This window comes from Hevea brasiliensis, chromosome 17, assembly GCF_030052815.1.
Source record: "Hevea brasiliensis isolate MT/VB/25A 57/8 chromosome 17, ASM3005281v1, whole genome shotgun sequence".
Lineage (NCBI taxonomy): Eukaryota > Viridiplantae > Streptophyta > Magnoliopsida > Malpighiales > Euphorbiaceae > Hevea > Hevea brasiliensis.
The window spans coordinates 4,990,096-5,008,832 of NC_079509.1; the positions used below are offsets into that span (position 1 = coordinate 4,990,096).

Below are 18,737 nucleotides of genomic sequence, written 5' to 3' on the forward strand. Positions count from 1 at the left end.
TAAAGTTTAATTAAATAAAATAAAATCTCATTATTTCAAAATTAAAGTCTAAAAATATTAAAAATATAAATTTAAAAATTTTGTAGAATAATATGAAGACTCGGCCTATGATTTAATTACAGCATAGCATTCTCTCATTTAATTTAAAAAAGAGTTCAACATGTATTCAATTAACGTTCAATATTCATCAACATCTTCTGATCTGTAATAATAATTTTATCTCCAACAAAAGACATTTTATGCGCAAGTTCAATAATAGAAACTTTAATAAAGCCATATATATATATATATATATATGTATGTATGAGACGTGTCACTTATTCCTCCCGCGGATAACGTTCCTCGGACCAAACATTTCTTTCTGATGATACCTGTTTCATGAGAAAATTAATCAATTGATCATCTGCATCAAACATTTCTTACTTCAGTGGAACCAAATATTTTTCTCCTCCTGATAATGAGAAAAATCCAGTAAAAAATTACAGACTCATGCTACTACTTAAATAATTAAAACTAAATTATAGAAAAAATTAGTAGCTTGCAATATTGATAATACAACAGATTATCTATATAATTAAGCTTTTGTTTGGAAATGGAAGATTTTCTAAAGTTTAAAAACCTTGAATTTGTATTTTAGAGAGTGAAAGGTTTTTTAAAGTCTTATTTTTAAAGATTTTTGAAAACTTTCAAAAACTTTTTTTGACCCCATGAATTCAAAGGAGCATGAATTTTGATGATAACAAAACTCAACTATAGTCAAGCTAACATTTCTTTAAGTGTTTTATTGTATCTTTCTAAGGATAAAGTAAAAAATTTATGAGTTTGGTAGACTTGTGCTTTAAGAAAAATATGACATTCTAAGATAATATAAGACAAATCAAAGATAAAGAAGACAATAAGAAAAGGCTACATTCCAAGCTATATTAAAGATCAAATTGAAAGTACATAGTTAAAGTATAGTTTAACCATTTTAGGATTATTTGTGAAAAGAATTAAATAGTAGAGCCAATAAAATTAATTTTTATTTCCTCAAATTTTTTATCTCGAGTTTTTATAATTTATTTTTAAGTTTTGAATAGCCTAAAAGTCTTTTATTGTAATTTGATGCAAAGTTTTAATTTTTCAAAATTAAGTAGAAAAGTTTTTCCTGGTATGCTAACTGGTTCTCTATCATTCCTGGTATGCAAACTGGTTTGCTAACTTACTCAACTCTATAAAACATCGCAGAAAATAATAAAATAAATGTTATTTTCTTGAAATTTGAAATTATAATGTTCAAATGAGTTCCTGGACAGTTAGAAACAACTTGAGACTATAAATATATTTACTCTTGGTCATTTTGTACTTAATGAAAGTTGCTCTAGTATTTCTAACTCTTCAAAGTCATTAAAGCTTTCATTCAAATGGTTTCACTTGTTTTCATTACTCATCATTGACATAACTACTCATATATTATTTCTAAATTTTATTGTAATAAGTGAGAGTGGGCTTTAAATACTTCGTTATTATTTATGAGATGTCTTTCAAGCACCAATTAGAAATTGATGGTGTAAAGTGTTTGGAATAACACTTGGTAAAAGTTAGAAGCTACTTTATAAAAGCTTTGGATTAAAAACTTATAAACGGTTTTTGTCTCTTGCCTTTAAAAGAGAAGAATAATAAAGTTGAATCTTTGAGAGAGTAGATGTAGGTTAATTAGGCCGAATCATTATAAAAATTAGGTGTTCAATTTTCTCAACCCTTACTTTTTAAATTCCTGCATTTTATTTTCTGGTTGAGTTAATTTTGCTAATATGCTTGCTGAGTACCGATAAATATTGTTTACTGCTCTATTTACTGTGCTGTGATTTAAATTAATTTACTACTTTATTTACTGAGAACTGATATATTTTGCTTGATCAGTAAACTAAATATACTTTAAGTTAAATGTGTGTCAATTGTTCATTTGAGTTTTTTCAATCACACACCTCATATCAGAGTACTTTATTGAACTAAGCCACGATTTTTCAAAAGTTTTGAATAAGAACAAAAAAATTGTATTAGTCCAATTCACACCCCCCCCCCCCCCCCCCTTCTTTGACACATTTGGAACATCAACTTAAATTTCCAATCCATTAAATCCTCCTTTGACACATTTGGAACATCAACTTAAATTTCCAATCCATTAAATTGGTTGATTAAGAAAACTTTATCTTTAAAACCTTCAAATACCTTTAAAAAAAAAAAAAAAAACTTTTCATTCATTCCAAATGCTAGAAATTATAAAAGTTTGAAAATCATGGAAAAAAAATTATTTTATAAAATCTTACTTTACTTTACCTTCTTTCAAATGGAGTCTATAATATGAGTTGGAGTCCCAAATTATTAGGGTATGAATGGTGCACCATAGTTTGGTTGTAAATAGGGCCTCCTAGACATTGATTAGCTGCTTGTCCTCCTTCAAGCTGAAAATTAAAACATTAGCAAACTTGAAAAGCCATCATTATATAGTTACATATTCCATGACATCAATAGGAATTTGTATCAAGACCTTAATCTTGAGCTGTTTATTTTCCTCCTGAAGATCATGCTCCTGCCAGTGTATATACGAGAAAAAGCCACGAGCGACGAGCCAAACAAAGAAATAGTGAACTTGATTTGCATTCCTAAATTAAAGTTCCAATTCATCTCTGAATGAAAGAATAAAATAAGCAGATCTTACGGACCTTTTTGCGTAGTTCCTCCAATCGTTCTAGCTGCAACTGTGACTGCACTTATATAAGTAAAAATTAAATAGTTATCTTCATTATTTATATGATTTTTACCATTTAATTATTAAGCAAAATACAAAAGTTAAGTAGAAATTAAACTGATAAATACTATATGTATATACCTTCCTTTGTCGGGCTTTTGAAAGAGTATTGTCTAGTTGTTTCTCAATCTTCTGCAACTCTTCCACATTAAGATGTCCAAGTTCTTCTCCAAGCAAATTCCTTAGGAAGCACACACACACACATATGTATATATAGTCAGCACTCAAAACAATTGGCATATCTAAAATAAAATTAAAACGTTATGTATAACCTCTGAAAACGCTCAAGGGATTCGTATTTCGCCTTCAACCTTGTGACCTCTTGGTATAAGTTCTGCTGCATGCATGTTAATAAATAGATGCACCAAAATAAGAACTCAATGCCATTTACATGCATGACTAATTAGTATCATAGGTATAATTTGCCCTCATATTCACGTTATATATATGAGATGAATTTCATATTTATATGAATAGAAATATACTGTAATATAAGTATTTAATAATCTTTGTTTTGATATGTAGCTAGAGAGAATATCAAAATTATATATCTAAAGAAAAATGAAATAAAGAGCAAACCTGTGTTCCATTGTCAATGTCTTGTGAGCAGTAACAAACTTGTCGATACCGCTCCAAGGTTTTGGTCATCCTGATTAATTAATTAGGCAGCAAATTTCAGTTTAATTAAGTGCTTAATTAATTCAGATTGTGAATTGCCAAAGCACATAAACAATTGTCATCTACATGCATAACGAAACTGATTTAGTATAAGTGAATTTTTTTTGAGAGATTATTCAGTCATCTGTTAAGAAATAACTCACCTTACAAGTTTAAGCTTGCAAATGAGGATTTTCAGAATAGTTATATGATAAGCGTGAATAAGTATAGTTTTATTTTGTCTTATGTTAAAATATTCAACTAATAAATGGGATAACTAGAATTTAAATTCTGAATTTTTTAGTTTGAAGGACATAAATTATGTCAAGAAAACACTCAATTTAAAAACTTAAACTCATAGATAAGGGTTTAAAAATTAATTTTATATCTCTTTATTATTGAATATTTCAGCATAAGGCAAAATGAGTCTGTACTTATTTACGCTTTAAATTTATTGAGCTTTCGCATGCGAAGGTGTAATAGAGAAATATAGAACTATTCTCAGAGATGAGGGTTCCGAAAATAGTTCTATATATCTCTATTATCATCTACTTTTATGAGAGGTTTACCTTTTAAATTATATGAAGGACACATTTTTTGAGAACATTATTTTCATTGTGCTCCAAAAATATGTTATAATGTTCCGCATTTTTATTTAACTTTTTTAAAAAAGTTTTCTTTTATACAATTTCATTTTACTAAAAATAAATTATGTATACATAAACTCTCCAGTTTAATAAAGACTTTTAGAATCACTATTTTTTTTTAAACGTGTATTATATGTTTTTTGTACTCATATACGTACTTTTAATTTAATATTTTTATATATTATTTTTTATTAATATTTTAAATGATATAATATTATTATAATATATTAATTATTATTATTATTATGATAATATGATAATTTTTCATTTTTCGTGATATATATATTATATATGCTCTTATTATTTTCATATTAAGTGAATGAAAATGAAAGTATACAAATGAAAATAGAAAATTATATAGGTAAAATTTATAATGAAAATTTTATCATTATAATATAATTTTATAATTATAAGTGCTTTATAAATATATAAGTTTAACTATTTGTTCTAAAAAAAAACAAAGTTTAACCATTTGTTAGTTTATAAGTATACCAATTAGTTTTTACCGTTTTATAATTTTTATAAAAAATATATAATTAACATGAAAATTTTAAATTTTTTTAGCACTATTTTAGAATTTATACATATAATAGTAAAATAAATTTAATTTTGTATAATTTCATATAATATTATTTTTTTTATTTCTAGTTATTTTTAATTTGATTTTTTAAATTTTTTTGGCAAAATTGATTGTGCACATCTATATTAATAATTATCAATATTATTAATTTTTATTTGATATATAATATTTTATATAATTTCAAATTTTTCATGATATGAAGAAAAATTTTAAAAATAAGATTGAAAAATATATTAATACTAATAAATTATTTATAAATAATAAATTAATAACTAAAATATTTTTTTCTATAAAAAATATCAATACTAATAGAAAAAAAAAACACTAACATTAATACATTATTATTTTTAATTGATATAATTACAGTAAAAACGTAAATACAATTATTTGATTCACAGTAAAATATTTTTTCAAATTAACTTATAATATAATTTAAAATTAATTTTGTTATATTTATTTTTCAAGAAGAAAACGTTAAATTTCAATAAAAAAATTATTGAATCCAAATAAATTAAAATTCTATTAAATGATGTAATACTTGTATTCATATAAAAATTATGACTTTTTAAAATCAATTTATCAATTTGTGTTTATATTTAAATAAAAATTTATTAAATTAAAATAATAATTCTATATTAAAAGTATGACTTTAAATTTTTTTATACACATTAACTATTTACCAAATTAGAATAATATTATAGTATTAAAAAAATAAAAATAAAAATATTATACTTTTTTATATATACATATATTAATATTTTTAAACTTTTAATAATGTATTATTTTAAAATAAAAAAATCAATATTATAAATTATGATCATTTTATTAATTATATTAATTTTATAATTAAATTCAAATTTAACATATTCTGTTAATTATTAATTTTTAAATAACATATATTTATTTATTTATTCAAATTTTTTTCTCATATACATAATTTGTTTTTTTACTTTATACGTAATTATATATTATTTAAAAATTTTAGATTTATATAATTTTAATATATATTATACACTAATTAAATATTTTTTTAAAATCAATGAATATGATTTTTTTTTGGTTAAAAAAGCATTAATAAAGGAATTCATATATTTGAATGACAAATTTTTTTTTTGTTTTCATATGTAAATTCAAATATTATTGTATTAAAATAAATTTACATAAATAATTATAAGATAGAGATAAAAATTTATTAGGATTCTTTACAAAAGTGATTCATATAAATAAAATACCTTTCTATTTTTATAAATAATATAAATCATGAGAGTATTTTTATAAAATTTTATTTAATATTATATTACAATAAAAATTTAATTAAGTAGAGTTTAAATGTAAGTAAGACTAAAAATTTTAGATTTATATAAACTCTAAAATTAAATTAAATATTTAAAAATATAATTATAAATACTATAAATAATGACAAATAATTTGATCAAAGTTAATTTTTCCCCTTCACATATTTATATATTATATAGAAAATCGTAATTACTCTATTGCTATGCTCCTCAATTTCAACCATGCAGTTTTGTTTCAATAACTATCTGACTTTCATTTTCCTCTCTCTTGGGTGATGATGTAAATAATTTCACTGGATTAATTATATTTACTTGATTTGATTGTTCTCAGTTGAAGAATGCTCTCTCTGCTACATAGATTAGCCTAATTAATAACTAACTTAATCATAAATTAAATAGTGAAAGATATGCAGGATTCGAATTTCATTCTTCTAAAAAAAAAGGTCTTGAGTGATTTATTTCTTAAATAGACCCACTGTTATTTTTTTATAAAATTCTTTCCTAAAATTAACTAATTAATAATGCAAGCTTGTATCGCAGAAAATAACTTATATATAAAAATATTTTATATTATTTAGTTGCAATGTTAAACTAATAGTATATTTTTATATCATGTATGTATAAGTGTTTTTATATTTTAATTAAATTATCAATGTTTAAAAACTAAGAAATGAGAAAGTTATTTTCCTTAAAAATGATTTAATTTTCTCTTTAACTAAAAAAAAATTTATTTAATTTATTTTCTTGAGTATCTAAAACATGTGAAAAATATTTTCCTAGAAATAAACACCCAAATCTAATAATTGTATACAGTTAAAGAATTTCTCTCTGTGTCTTTGAAGAATTTCGCTCTCTCTCATTTATCCATAATATCGTTAATTATATTGTATATACTAGCTAGTGTTAAGTGTATTTATATAACTTAATAAGGGTGTTTTGATTATTATAATTTGAAAGAAAAAAAATGATTCAGCTTATAATTATGGAAAAACTCAAACACTGAATAATAATTTATCCAAAGTTTTAAATAATCTTAATTACATATTAGAAATAACACATCAAGGGTAATATGATCAGTTGCCCAACTTCTTTTATAAGAGTTAAGCTTTCTTTAGAATAAGTCATATGTAAAAAAATAATTGTGAGATAATTAAATAAATTATTTTATTTAATTTTTATTTTTTTAAAATGAATTTTTTAAAAAAATTGAATTCTTTGTTTTGCTAAAGAATTGAAATTTTCATTCATTATGTTATAAAAAAATTAATTTATTAAATTTCTAACTATGAGAATTGATAAAAAAAAATTAATTAAATTAATTTCTTATAAATTTATAGTTTCTAAATATGATGTTAAAGATTTTTTATTTTGTATTTTTCATTGTGTAACTGACAATCTAAAGAGTAAATATTCAATCTCTTAATACTATATTTAGGACATTGGGTATACTGATAAGATCCAATGACCAAAAAGTAGAGAATACATCTATTTTAAAATTTTTTATCAATAAATTCTCAGTTAATTTGATGATAATAAAAATAATATTTAGAAGGTACTTTTTAGAAATAAAGTATGAATTTTTAAAATAATAAATATATAAAAACATCTTTAAAATTTCTACTTTTTAACCATTAAAAATTTTGATGCGTTATCCTTCACCACATTATTTAAAAAAAAAAAATCCAAAAGACTTGCACCTTCAATGGAGGGGGGGGGGGGGGGAAGCAATTTTAAATGGGCTCTCTTTTTGAAGGTTTCTCTCCACTTCTTTCTAGAAAGGTCTCTGTAGTTTTCACTTCTCTGTCGCTGGCGGTATTCTCACCGTTTTTCTAGCTTTTCCTTTCTTTTGTTTGGTTTTCTTCTTGTTTGTAGCCTGTTATGGCTTTCATTTCATCTATGGGAGAATTTTGTTCTGCCCTTTTTCTTCAAGTTGTGGTCTTAATCTTTTTATGTGATGATATCGCAAGGGGTTTTAATTATATACCATAAGCCAAGCATATTTTTGAGTACCTCCCTTATCCAGAGATCCAACTATAAGCTTCGAAGGAGACAGTTGTAGATCTTCTTATGGATTCTCCTATCTGAAGTTTGAAGGTGGCCTAGCTAGAAGGTGTGTTTGGCTCCATGAATTAATATTGGGTGCTAGGAGGCTTGTCACCACTACCCTTATTCTGTGTGTGGACTGTTGAGTTCGATTTGAAGGCATCTGAGTACTGCAGTTACATGCTTTCGTAATCAGAGCAACAATAGGGCTTCTATTTGTTTTTCATGTTTATGATGAACGTTAGTTGGATTTTGAAAAAGTTTATGTATTTTTTATATCTTTTTGGTACAATTAGCTCGATTGAGATGTCTTCTTGAGATGACTCTGATAAGCTGTCTCTTGTATTTTTAATATGAACGAAAATTAACATGTTTTAAAAAATGTATAGAGAGGAAAAAGATCAAGGCAAATATATATTATGGAACAACTGAAATTATATAAAATAAAAAAAATCCATAGATCACTACATATAGAAGCATTTGGACGCAGCACAAAATCATTTTCTTTGATTATCATAGCTCCAAAATGAGTCCATTAACATTTAGAATTGCGTGCGATTGATGTTCTAAAAAGTGACAGTAAATATTACATGCAATTCAAGCTATGTTTTATTTCCTATAGTTACGTGCAAATTCAAGTCCTTAACTTATTCTGCAGTAGTCTCCTAGCTAGCAGAAATTAGAACAAAGAGATGAAAAAAAAATACTATTGAAACTGGCATGTTAACAATCACATCTAAGAAGCATCATATACATATATAGTTACCTGAACCAGAACCGCCGGCATTCAGTGATCTGTGCACATCAAACACCATCACGAAACAACTGATCATCTATAAGAAATTGAGACCAAGAAACCCTTCACTTAAGATGGCACAACGACCAGCCACGGTCCCCATTCAATGGAGACAAAAGTTTATGATTCCTATATTTCTACTTAACGTCTTGTGAACACTTATTCTGCTTATTTGTCTCTTTGGGGTTCGGACGTCAGAGCAGATTTGTGAAAGAATTAAAAGAAGTTAGAGGGGGAAAAACCCTAGATATGCATTATAAGCTGCCAGTACTCAGACTTGACAAGATCTGATCAAGGTTCTTCTATTTACGGAGAGGGATCTTGAGAATACACATCACCTTCAGACTCTATCCAAGAACAACTCAATCTTCTCGATTCAAAGAAATGCCTTTTTTTTCCCCTTAAAATCACTCTGTACTCTCTCGTTATTAGTGATCCTTTATCAGAGCTATAGCCTTAAGCTATAGGGAACACGAAGATATATTAATTGTATTTGCTACATGGAAAAAGCATACCCTTCATTTCAAACAAGAAAATATATTTAAATAGATATAAAGAAAGTTAGGGAAAAAGAATGTCTATCTTACTCTGTGCTACCAAACTCGAAGAGCTTGCCTCGGCTAGAGAAGATGATGAGAGCGACCTCAGCATCACAAAGAACAGAGAGTTCACAGGCTTTTTTGAGCAAACCATTTCTTCTTTTGGAGAAGGTTATTTGGCGGTTGATCTTGTTTTCTATCCTCTCCAAAACCACCTTTCCTCTCCCCATTTCCTTCTTTTTCTTTTCTTTTTGAAGAAAACCTAGAAACAAAGCAAATGAATAAATTTTCTCATATTCTCTCTCCCTCCCCCTATTTTCTCATATCATCATCATCATCAATTATGTAGGCTTAGCGGTGGAGACAATGGGAACGTGTACCCATGTCTTTACAACCTTTCCGAGTGAAAGATAATGATAATGATATATGAACTTTTTGTTAATGGTTACTTGCCAAAACTGGAGATCATACAAGCCCTTCCTTTTTAACAGTCCTTTTACTTAAAATGCAAATTCATATATATTTTTATTGATATTTTAAAAAACTCTTTAAGAATAAAAATAATTTTTAAACTTTTTATAGCGAAAATATAAATATTCAATTACTAAGTTACGAGTTCATATTTATTTTACATTAACTCTTACCTAAGCACATCCTTGAATACAATTATAAAATTAAGTGAAATTGAATGCAATGTTTCATGTGTAATTAAGCAATGCGCCTATGGTTGGTGTATAGGCTCATTGACCTCTGCAAATCAGATGAGCGTGTTATGCACCAAAAAACTTCCGTGTCTTTGTGGGGAGGGATAGGGTGGTTGGGACTATTAAGTCCAACAAAGAAGGCACGTGTCGAGTAGCAAATGCGTTTCGTACTCGTCTAATGAGCGGCCCCATGCTTCTGTCGGAACTTGGATCTTACCTGTTACGCCATTCCCATGGGTCACAGAACACAAAAGGCCACGTGTCGAGAAAAGAGAGTGCCAATGGCAGAAGAAATTGTCGCGAAATTACAGGTCTCCCAATAATGAGTTTTTTTTTTTAAAGGTAGTAAATTTCATTAAAAAAAAAAAAAAAGGAGAGAGCTGAAGGGTTGAGTAATTATACAACGGTAACTCAATAATAAATAAATATATATGCATAAACAAACTTATATATATATATATTTTAAAAATTTATATCACTTAACATTTTTTTAAATAGTAACTATATTTGTATATGTATTTAATTATTATTAAATTATTATTTTATATCAAATGCTAGCATAAATTTTATTATATAATTCTCATAAAGAGTTAGAGCCCAAGTTTAATACAAAGCCTAGTCATGAAAGGTTAATGGCTTAATATCAAAAAGGCCCCTAGTATTACTCAGATCACTTAACCCACAATAGAAAAAGTCTTTACAAGCCCTAACTAAACACAGCACTAACTAAGGGTCTATTTAATTTAACTATTAAATATAGCTGATAACTGTTAGTAGATAGTTGATAATAACTGATTTATGTTAAATGTTTGGTAAAACTATATTTAGCTGTTGCTGTTGATATGTAAAATGACTAATAAGGATATATATTATATAATTTATTTTATTATTGAAATAAATATAAAATTATAAATATATTATATTATATTATTTATTTTATTATTCATTTATTATATTATTAAAATAAATATAAAACTATTAATCTATTATATTATATCATTTATTTTATTATTGAAATAAGAAAATAATTAAAATCTTTTAAAAAATAATTAAATAACTTTAAAAATATAGATAAAATAATAAAGTAATTATTATTGTTGATAAAGAAAAAATTAATAATTAATTTTAAATTTTTATATATAAATAAATATTTTATATTTTATGTTATTAATAAAAAATATTTTAATAAAGTTGAAATGCGTTAATTAAAATGTTAAAATTATAAATAAAAAATATAAAAGTATCAATAATATTAATTTTTGAGTTAAATAAAAAAGGATAATATTGTCAAAATAAAAAATAAAATTAAATCAGCTATCAGCTGATGAGAAACAGCTCTAAAAATAGAGCTAATACAAACTGCAGCTGATGGGTACTATATCAGATATTCATCAGCTATCAGTTTTAGGGCCTGTTTGGTTTAACTGTTGAATACAGTTGATAACTTGTCACACCCTATCCCTCAGTAAGATATAACATGATCCCGTAGTATATCTAATGAATCACCATACTTCGCCTACCGATAACTCATTAAATATACTATAAGGGATTTTAAATCAATTTTCTTACTTTTCGAAGGTAGTGAGCACTTTTGGTAGGAATTAAAAATTTTTATTTGAAGATAAACCATATATCAAATTTTCAATCAACTTAAAGTTTCTGCAAATTTTATAAAAAATTTCGGCAGAGTGCCGTCTATAATTGGAAAAAACAGTTCTTCAAAACCTGTGAAAAACACTTCCAAATAATCCATTTTAACCCAATTACAACCATCAAAACTCAAATCATCACAAATCCAACCAATCTCCATAATTTATGACAATTGCAAAACATTTAAGTAAATTCATTCTCATTACGTTCAAAATATTTGATTTCATTCACAATATAGTTCACATACATAACAAGCCAAAAGATAATATTTTTACATGTAACTATACAACTGCTCAATTACAAAAAAATTTCATATGACTATAACATTATTTACATCAACTAATTATAAGGGTATAACTAAATACCCGTACAAAAGTCTCTGTATAGTATCAACAATCAGCAGCTCACTCTGCTGCTTTTTCCTTGTTTCTATCTGCGACAGCAAAGAAAACTATTGCTGAGTATAAAAATACTCAGTGATGCACAATAAAATATAAAATGCAAATATAAAATATTTGTTATCAATTCACAGTTTAAATATTGCACAATAACATTTCAATTTTCAAATCATATTTATAACACATCACAATTTAAATATTTGACAATTTTCAAAACTTAATATAACACAAATTTGATCACACAATTTAATAAGCACAGTGTTGTCAATTAATAAAACAACTTAGGCCATGACACAAAATTTTCAAATATGTCGTGTTGTACACCATGATAAGAAAAACTCACCCCACTAATCGAAATCAATGAGGGAGGTGGCTAACTAGCTAATGAGTACTCATCCAAACTTACCTCAGACTGGCAAGCCAGAGAGAGAAGAATATAGTCAAACTCACCCCATAAATGGAGGAGGAACATAGTGATATTGTCATGCCAAGTGTGAATCAAAAATAATTTAAATCAAATTATTCAAACATTTCATGCAAAACACAAATCAATTTTCAATTCAAATTTCCATTCATAAAATGACAACACAATATTGCTCGAAACTCATAATTAGTACAACTAATTCACAATGCATAACTAAATAAGTTTTTAATTAGAAAATGATAAATTAAAGTTTATTGTGCACAAACCTGATGTGAGTCACTTTTAGTCCTTGACTCAGTTTATCCTATCCTTATCCAGGTATTTTTCAGTTGAAACACATAATCTATAGTGTTTCAATAACTTATTTCATAATAAATCCAATAATTAATTCATATATACTTAATTCTAGCCCCAATATATTTAAACTAACGTTCTTGAAAATTTTCATTTCGGAGTTACTGATGCATGCATTTTAGATCATCATTTAGGAGTAATTTTTGCACATAATTTACCCTTATTCATAGCTATTATTTTAGATATTAGTATATATTTAGTCAATTTTGCAATTTTCACTTTTCTTAGTTTAATTTTTGGAATTTATTTGTTTTGTAGGATAAATCTGGAGAAATTTGATGAATTTTGATCAGAGTAGCCATTTGGAGGAGATTAAAGTCGAATTGCAAAAAATTTTGAAGTTGAGTTAAAAATGGCCGAGAGCGACACAACCTGCAGCACAACCGAATTAGCTTATGTCGCAGGTTGTGTCGATCGTCAGATATTCACGCCGAGAGCGACACAACCCGCGACACAACTGACTCGGCTTATGTCGTTTTTACTGGAAAATTTTTGACGTGGCATTTCCGTTACTCCAGCCTTTTTACCTCACTTTCTTCGATCCTTCCCTTTTACCCATTCTAGAACAGTCCCCTTGACTATATAAAGTGCCCTTTATCACTTTCTTTCCATAGAGAGCACGAGAGTCTTTTTTAGAAAGATAGAAAGAGGGAAAAGGAGGAGCATCTACGCATCTTCTTCCAAAGCAAAGAAGGATCACGTTTACGCACTTTTACAGAGAGATCCTCACTGCAAATTTCTCGGGTTTTTCTACCCTTTAGCTTACATTTCCATTATTTCTTCATTTCTTCATTTGGGTTTGTCTTTAAACAATGATTTGTGAGTAGTTGATTGAGATTCTAGAGATGGGTTTGTAAATATTGATTTGTTTTGTGGTTTTGAACTGATTTAGCCATTTAAATGAAGATTGTTATATTTTGATTTATTGCTTGTGTGCTTATTTCCTTGCTTGATGAATGGGCCCTCATTAAGTTAAGTTTTAATCCTTAATAGATGGACTGAAAAGTGAATATTGGGGATGGATAATCTTGCAATAAACTTTATTTTCTTGGTGTTAGAAATAAGCTAAGAAGATTAAGGGGAACTTTCCAAAAATCAATTAGAGCATTAATTGGGTTTTTGTTAGATTTGAAATACCGTGAAAACAGGGTTTGATTTAATGAAAACCAATTTTGAGATGCTTGAAAAAGGTTTCAAAAATTTAAGAATTGATTTCCCTCAAAATTGCAATTCTCATGTGTTTGGCTAAATTAGGGAAAAATCACATGCAAACAATATTGAAAAAAATCCAATCTCTAGAATCAATTTAATTTTCATTGAATTTAGATTTAAATCCTCCAAATCTCATAAATAGCAATTTCAATTTAAATCCAATATCTAGAATTACTTTATTTTTTTTAGATTTAATTCTTCTTAATTTCATAAATAGAAATTTCAAATTAATTTTTGGTAATCTAGTCTAATTAATTTTAGTTAATTGTTTGATTTAGCATTAATTCCTTAAATACCAATTTTAATTCCAAATTTCATTTTACATCTTTAATTTTTGTCTTAATTTTAATTTTTAGATTTTATTTTTAATATCTTTTAATTTTTGTCATTCTAATTTGCTTATACTTTTATTTCCAATTTAAGCACAATTCCCTGTGGGATCGATATCAATTTTTAAAACTATACTACTGTGACCCGTGCACTTGCGGACACACAGCATCAAGTTTTTGGCGCCGTTGCCGGGGAATTGTTTGTTTTTAAGTTGGATTTTAATTGTTTTAAGCTAATTAGAATTTTTATTTTCTTTTATTTTCACTATTGTTCCTTGTGTTTTTCAGGTACTTTTCTTGTTTATGAGACGATCGAAAAGCACAAGTGATACTGAATTGTTGTTCAATCCTGAAATTGAAAAATTCTGTCGAGCCAACAAAAAGGAATACAAAAAAAGAAAAGAAGCAGAAAAAGAAGAACAACAAATATTTGAGCAAGAGGAGACAATCGAAAATATGGAGAATCAAAATAGAGCTATTGGTGGAAACAATGGAGGAAATGGGCAAAACGGGCAAAATGCAGTTGCTAATCAAAATGATCCTCAAAGAAGATCCATGTTAGATTATGCTTTTCCTAGATGTACTGATGTGAGAGATAACAGACCTATTATTGGAGCTAATCAATTTGAATTAAAAACTGGTCTTATTCAAATGGTTCAGAATTCACAATTTGGAGGTAGCCCACTTGAAAATCCTCATTCTCATTTGAAGAAATTTTTGATGATATGTGGTACACAAAGACAACTTGGAGTTTCTGATGAAGTTATTCGGCTCACCTTCTTTCCATTCTCTCTTCGGGATTCAGCATTGGAGTGGTATGACTCACTCTCACAAGCTATTATAGCTACTTGGGAGCAGCTATCTCAAGCTTTTCTATCTCAATTTTTCCCACCCGGGAAAACTACTCATTTGAGGAATTTGATGGTAGCTTTTAAACCAAGAGATGATGAAACTTTGTATGAATCTTGGATGAGATTTAAGGAGCTTGAAAGGCAATGTCATCATCATGAAATACCGAAATGGATGATTGTTCAGAATTTCTACACCAGAGTTACTCCAGCCATAAGAAACACAATTGATTCACAAGCAGGAGGAGATTTCATGAGAATGACAAGTGAAGAATGCTATGATCTATTAGAGAAGATTGCTCATAATACCCATTTATGGGGAAATCCTAGAGCACTTGAGCCAAAGAAAGCTGGGATCTATGAACTTGACTCAGTTAGCTACATGAATGCAAGATTTGATCAGTTGACTCAGCTTCTTAGTGATTTTTGCACAAAGGCAACAACCTCAACTCCTACAACTATGCAACAAGTTGCCTTCACAGATGGAACTCAAAGTTGTGGAGTTGATTACTCTTCTTATGGAGATGATTATTTGCAAGAACAAGCTGCTTATGCAGGAGGTTATCAACAAAAACCTATGGGAAATTCTTATTCTAATGTGAACAACTCAACATGGAAGCCACAAGCAACTTTTGCTCAACAAGGCCAAAGCTCAAATTATCCTCATAACCAGCAGTATGTGCAGCAGAATAGACCTCAATTTCAGCCTCAATTTCAGCCCACAAGGCAGCCACCTCCTGGATATCAAGCAAGAGCACAACAATCCCTTCCACCTCATGAACCGAAGCCAACCTTGGAGAGCATGATGGAGAAATTTTTTGCTGAACAAAGTAAGATGAATAACAAATTGGAGGAAGAAATGCAACACATGAGACAAACCATGGATCAATTACAAGTCCACAACCGCATGTTGGAGACTCAATTGGCGCAACAAGCAAGCTCATCAGGAAGCAATTCCTATGGGAAACTACCTAGCCAACCACAAAACCCTCATGAACAATGTAAGGCTGTAACCTTGAGAAGTGGTAAAAAAGTTGGTCAAGAGAGTGAAAACAAGAGAGAAGAAAAAGAGAGCACAAAAGAAGAAAATTCAGTTGAGAGCAAGAAAAATGAAAAAGAAGAAGAAAGCAAAAGTGAGCAAGATGAGGGAGAGAAACCATACATCCCACCTGAACCTTACAAACCCACCCTTCCCTACCCTCAAAGATTCATCAAGCATAAACTAGACAAACAATTTAGCAAATTCCTTGAAGTGCTAAAGAAGTTGTATATCAATGTGCCATTCACTGAGGCACTATCCCAAATGCCGAGTTATGCCAAATTTTTGAAGGAGATTCTTTCCAACAAGAGAAGGCTAGAAGATTATGACACCATCAACTTGGGAGAGCAATGCAGTGCTATAATTCAGAAAAAGTTACCTCCCAAACTCAAAGATCCGGGTGTGTTTTCCATTCCTTGTCATATTGGTGATAATTGTGTGGCAAATGCTTTATGTGACCTTGGAGCTAGCGTCAGCCTAATGCCTCTTTCAATATATGAGAAGTTGAATATGGGAGAATTGAAGCCCACAAACATGTATCTATCATTGGCTGACCGTTCAATTAAGTATCCGGAAGGCATTCTTGAAAATGTGCCTATCAAGGTTGGGAAATTTTACATTCCGGTGGACTTTGTCATTTTGGATATGGAAGAAGACACAAAAGTTCCTATCTTATTGGGAAGACCCTTTTTGGCAACAGCTGGTGCATTAATTGATGTAAAGGGTGAGCAATTGACACTTAGAGTGGGAGATGATCAAATGATATTCAACATCAATCCTGCCATGAAAAGGAAACATGAAGAAGTTGAGTCTTGTTTGCGGATAGACATTATTGATGAGATTGTTCAAGAGCATTTCAGAAAAAGCTACCCACAAGACCCACTTGAAAATTGCTTAGTCCATGGTGGGAGCATTGATGATGATAATCACAACATAGCTGCTTTTGCACAACACTTGGAGAGCTCTCCACCACATCCTGAAGCCACAATTTTTCAACTTGAAGGAGTGCAAAATTTGGAGATCAAACCACCATCATTAAAGGTAGAGGATGCCCCAAAGGTAGATCTTAAACCTCTTCCTTCCAACCTCAGGTATGCTTTTCTTGGACCAAATGAAACATATCCTGTTATAATTAATACATCATTGACTAATATTGAGATTGACAAATTGTTGAGAGTTTTGAGAGAATATAGAAGAGTTTTGGGTTATGCAATTGATGATATAAAGGGAATTAGTCCAACAGTTTGTATGCATAGGATTTTTCTAGAGCCAAATAGTAAACCTTCCATTGAACACCAAAGAAGATTGAATCCTACAATGAAGGATGTTGTGAAAAAGGAAATCCTAAAATTACTAGTCTGGAATTATTTACCCCATTTCCGATAAAGTGAGTGGGTTAGTCCTGTGCATGTTGTACCAAAAAAAGGTGGAGTGACAGTTGTTAAAAATGAGAATAATGAATTGATACCCACTAGAACTGTTACAGGTTGGAGAATGTGCATAGACTATAGGAAGTTGAACAATGCTACAAGAAAAGACCATTTTCCCCTTCCTTTTATGGATCAAATGTTAGAGAGATTAGCCAAGCATTCATTCTTTTGTTACTTAGATGGATATTCTGGTTTCTTTCAAATTCCAATACATCCTGATGATCAAGAGAAAACTACCTTTACCTGTCCCTATGGCACCTTTGCCTATCGAAGGATGCCATTCGGATTGTGTAATGCACCTGGCACATTTCAAAGATGCATGATGGCCATTTTTTCTGATTTTATTGAAGAAATTATGGAGGTCTTCATGGATGACTTTTCAGTTTATGGTACTAATTTTGATTCATGCTTGACTAATTTGTCTAAAATCTTGCAGAGATGTGCTGATAATGATTTGGTGTTGAATTGGGAGAAATGCCACTTTATGGTCCAAGAGGGAATCGTTTTAGGGCATTTAATCTCAAATAGGGGAATTGAAGTGGATAGAGCTAAAATAGAAATTATTGAAAAAATGCCCCCTCCAACCACTGTCAAAGGAGTGCGGAGTTTCCTTGGACATGCCGGGTTTTACCGGCGATTTATTCAAGATTTTTCTAAACTTGCTAAACCCTTAACAAATCTTAATCATGATGTTAAATTTGATTTTAATCAAGATTGTATGGTTTCTTTTTGCAGGTTGAAGACGGCCTTAACAACAGCTCCTATCATGCAACCCCCAGATTGGACTTTGCCATTCGAAATCATGTGTGATGCAAGTGAGTTTCTCGTTGAGCCGCCCTGCCAAATAAAAGATAGAAAACCTTATGCCATTTACTATGCAAGCCGAACCCTTGATGAAGCCCAAGTCAATTACGCTACAACTGAAAAGGAGTTCCTTGCGGTAGTATTTGCACTTAATAAATTCCGTTCTTATTTGGTCAACTCAAAGGTAATTGTTTTCA

The 18,737-nt window shown here is 28.8% G+C and overlaps 1 protein-coding gene and 1 non-coding gene across 3 annotated transcripts; both read right to left on the reverse strand.

Moving 5' to 3' along the window:
- Window positions 1-287: 287 nt before the first annotated feature.
- LOC110653233 (agamous-like MADS-box protein MADS3) lies at window positions 288-9,780 on the reverse strand. Of its 2 annotated transcripts, none has more exons than XM_058139732.1 (8): window positions 9,397-9,780; window positions 3,371-3,440; window positions 3,064-3,125; window positions 2,873-2,972; window positions 2,706-2,747; window positions 2,531-2,572; window positions 2,320-2,444; window positions 288-371 (listed from the first exon to the last, which is right to left on the reverse strand). In XM_058139732.1, exons 1-7 carry the CDS (start codon window positions 9,576-9,578, stop codon window positions 2,337-2,339), a joined length of 606 nt encoding a protein of 201 aa, XP_057995715.1. In that variant the 5' UTR covers window positions 9,579-9,780; the 3' UTR covers window positions 288-371; window positions 2,320-2,336. The 2 variants fall into 2 exon arrangements, with proteins under 2 accessions (XP_057995715.1, XP_057995714.1); XM_058139731.1 differs by having other exon boundaries at window positions 289-371; window positions 3,064-3,128.
- Window positions 9,781-15,325: 5,545 nt separating this feature from the next.
- LOC131175736 (small nucleolar RNA R71) lies at window positions 15,326-15,432 on the reverse strand. Its single transcript, XR_009145925.1, has one exon. It is a non-coding gene; the product is annotated as a small nucleolar RNA R71 (small nucleolar RNA).
- Between the last annotated feature and the right edge of the window lie 3,305 nt (window positions 15,433-18,737).

What these genes read in the sequence shown, in the direction of transcription:
- LOC110653233 (XM_058139731.1), bottom strand. Translation starts at nt 9,578, where the DNA reads ATGGGGAGAGGAAAGGTGGTTTTGGAGAGGATAGAAAACAAGATCAAC. An exon ending in TCCCTTGAGCGTTTTCAGAG is followed by an intron (nt 2,973 to 3,063) that starts GTTATACATAAC and finishes GTGCTTCCTAAG; the next exon opens with GAATTTGCTTGGAGAAGAAC. An exon ending in ATAAACAGCTCAAGATTAAG is followed by an intron (nt 2,445 to 2,530) that starts GTCTTGATACAA and finishes TTTAATTTTCAG; the next exon opens with CTTGAAGGAGGACAAGCAGC.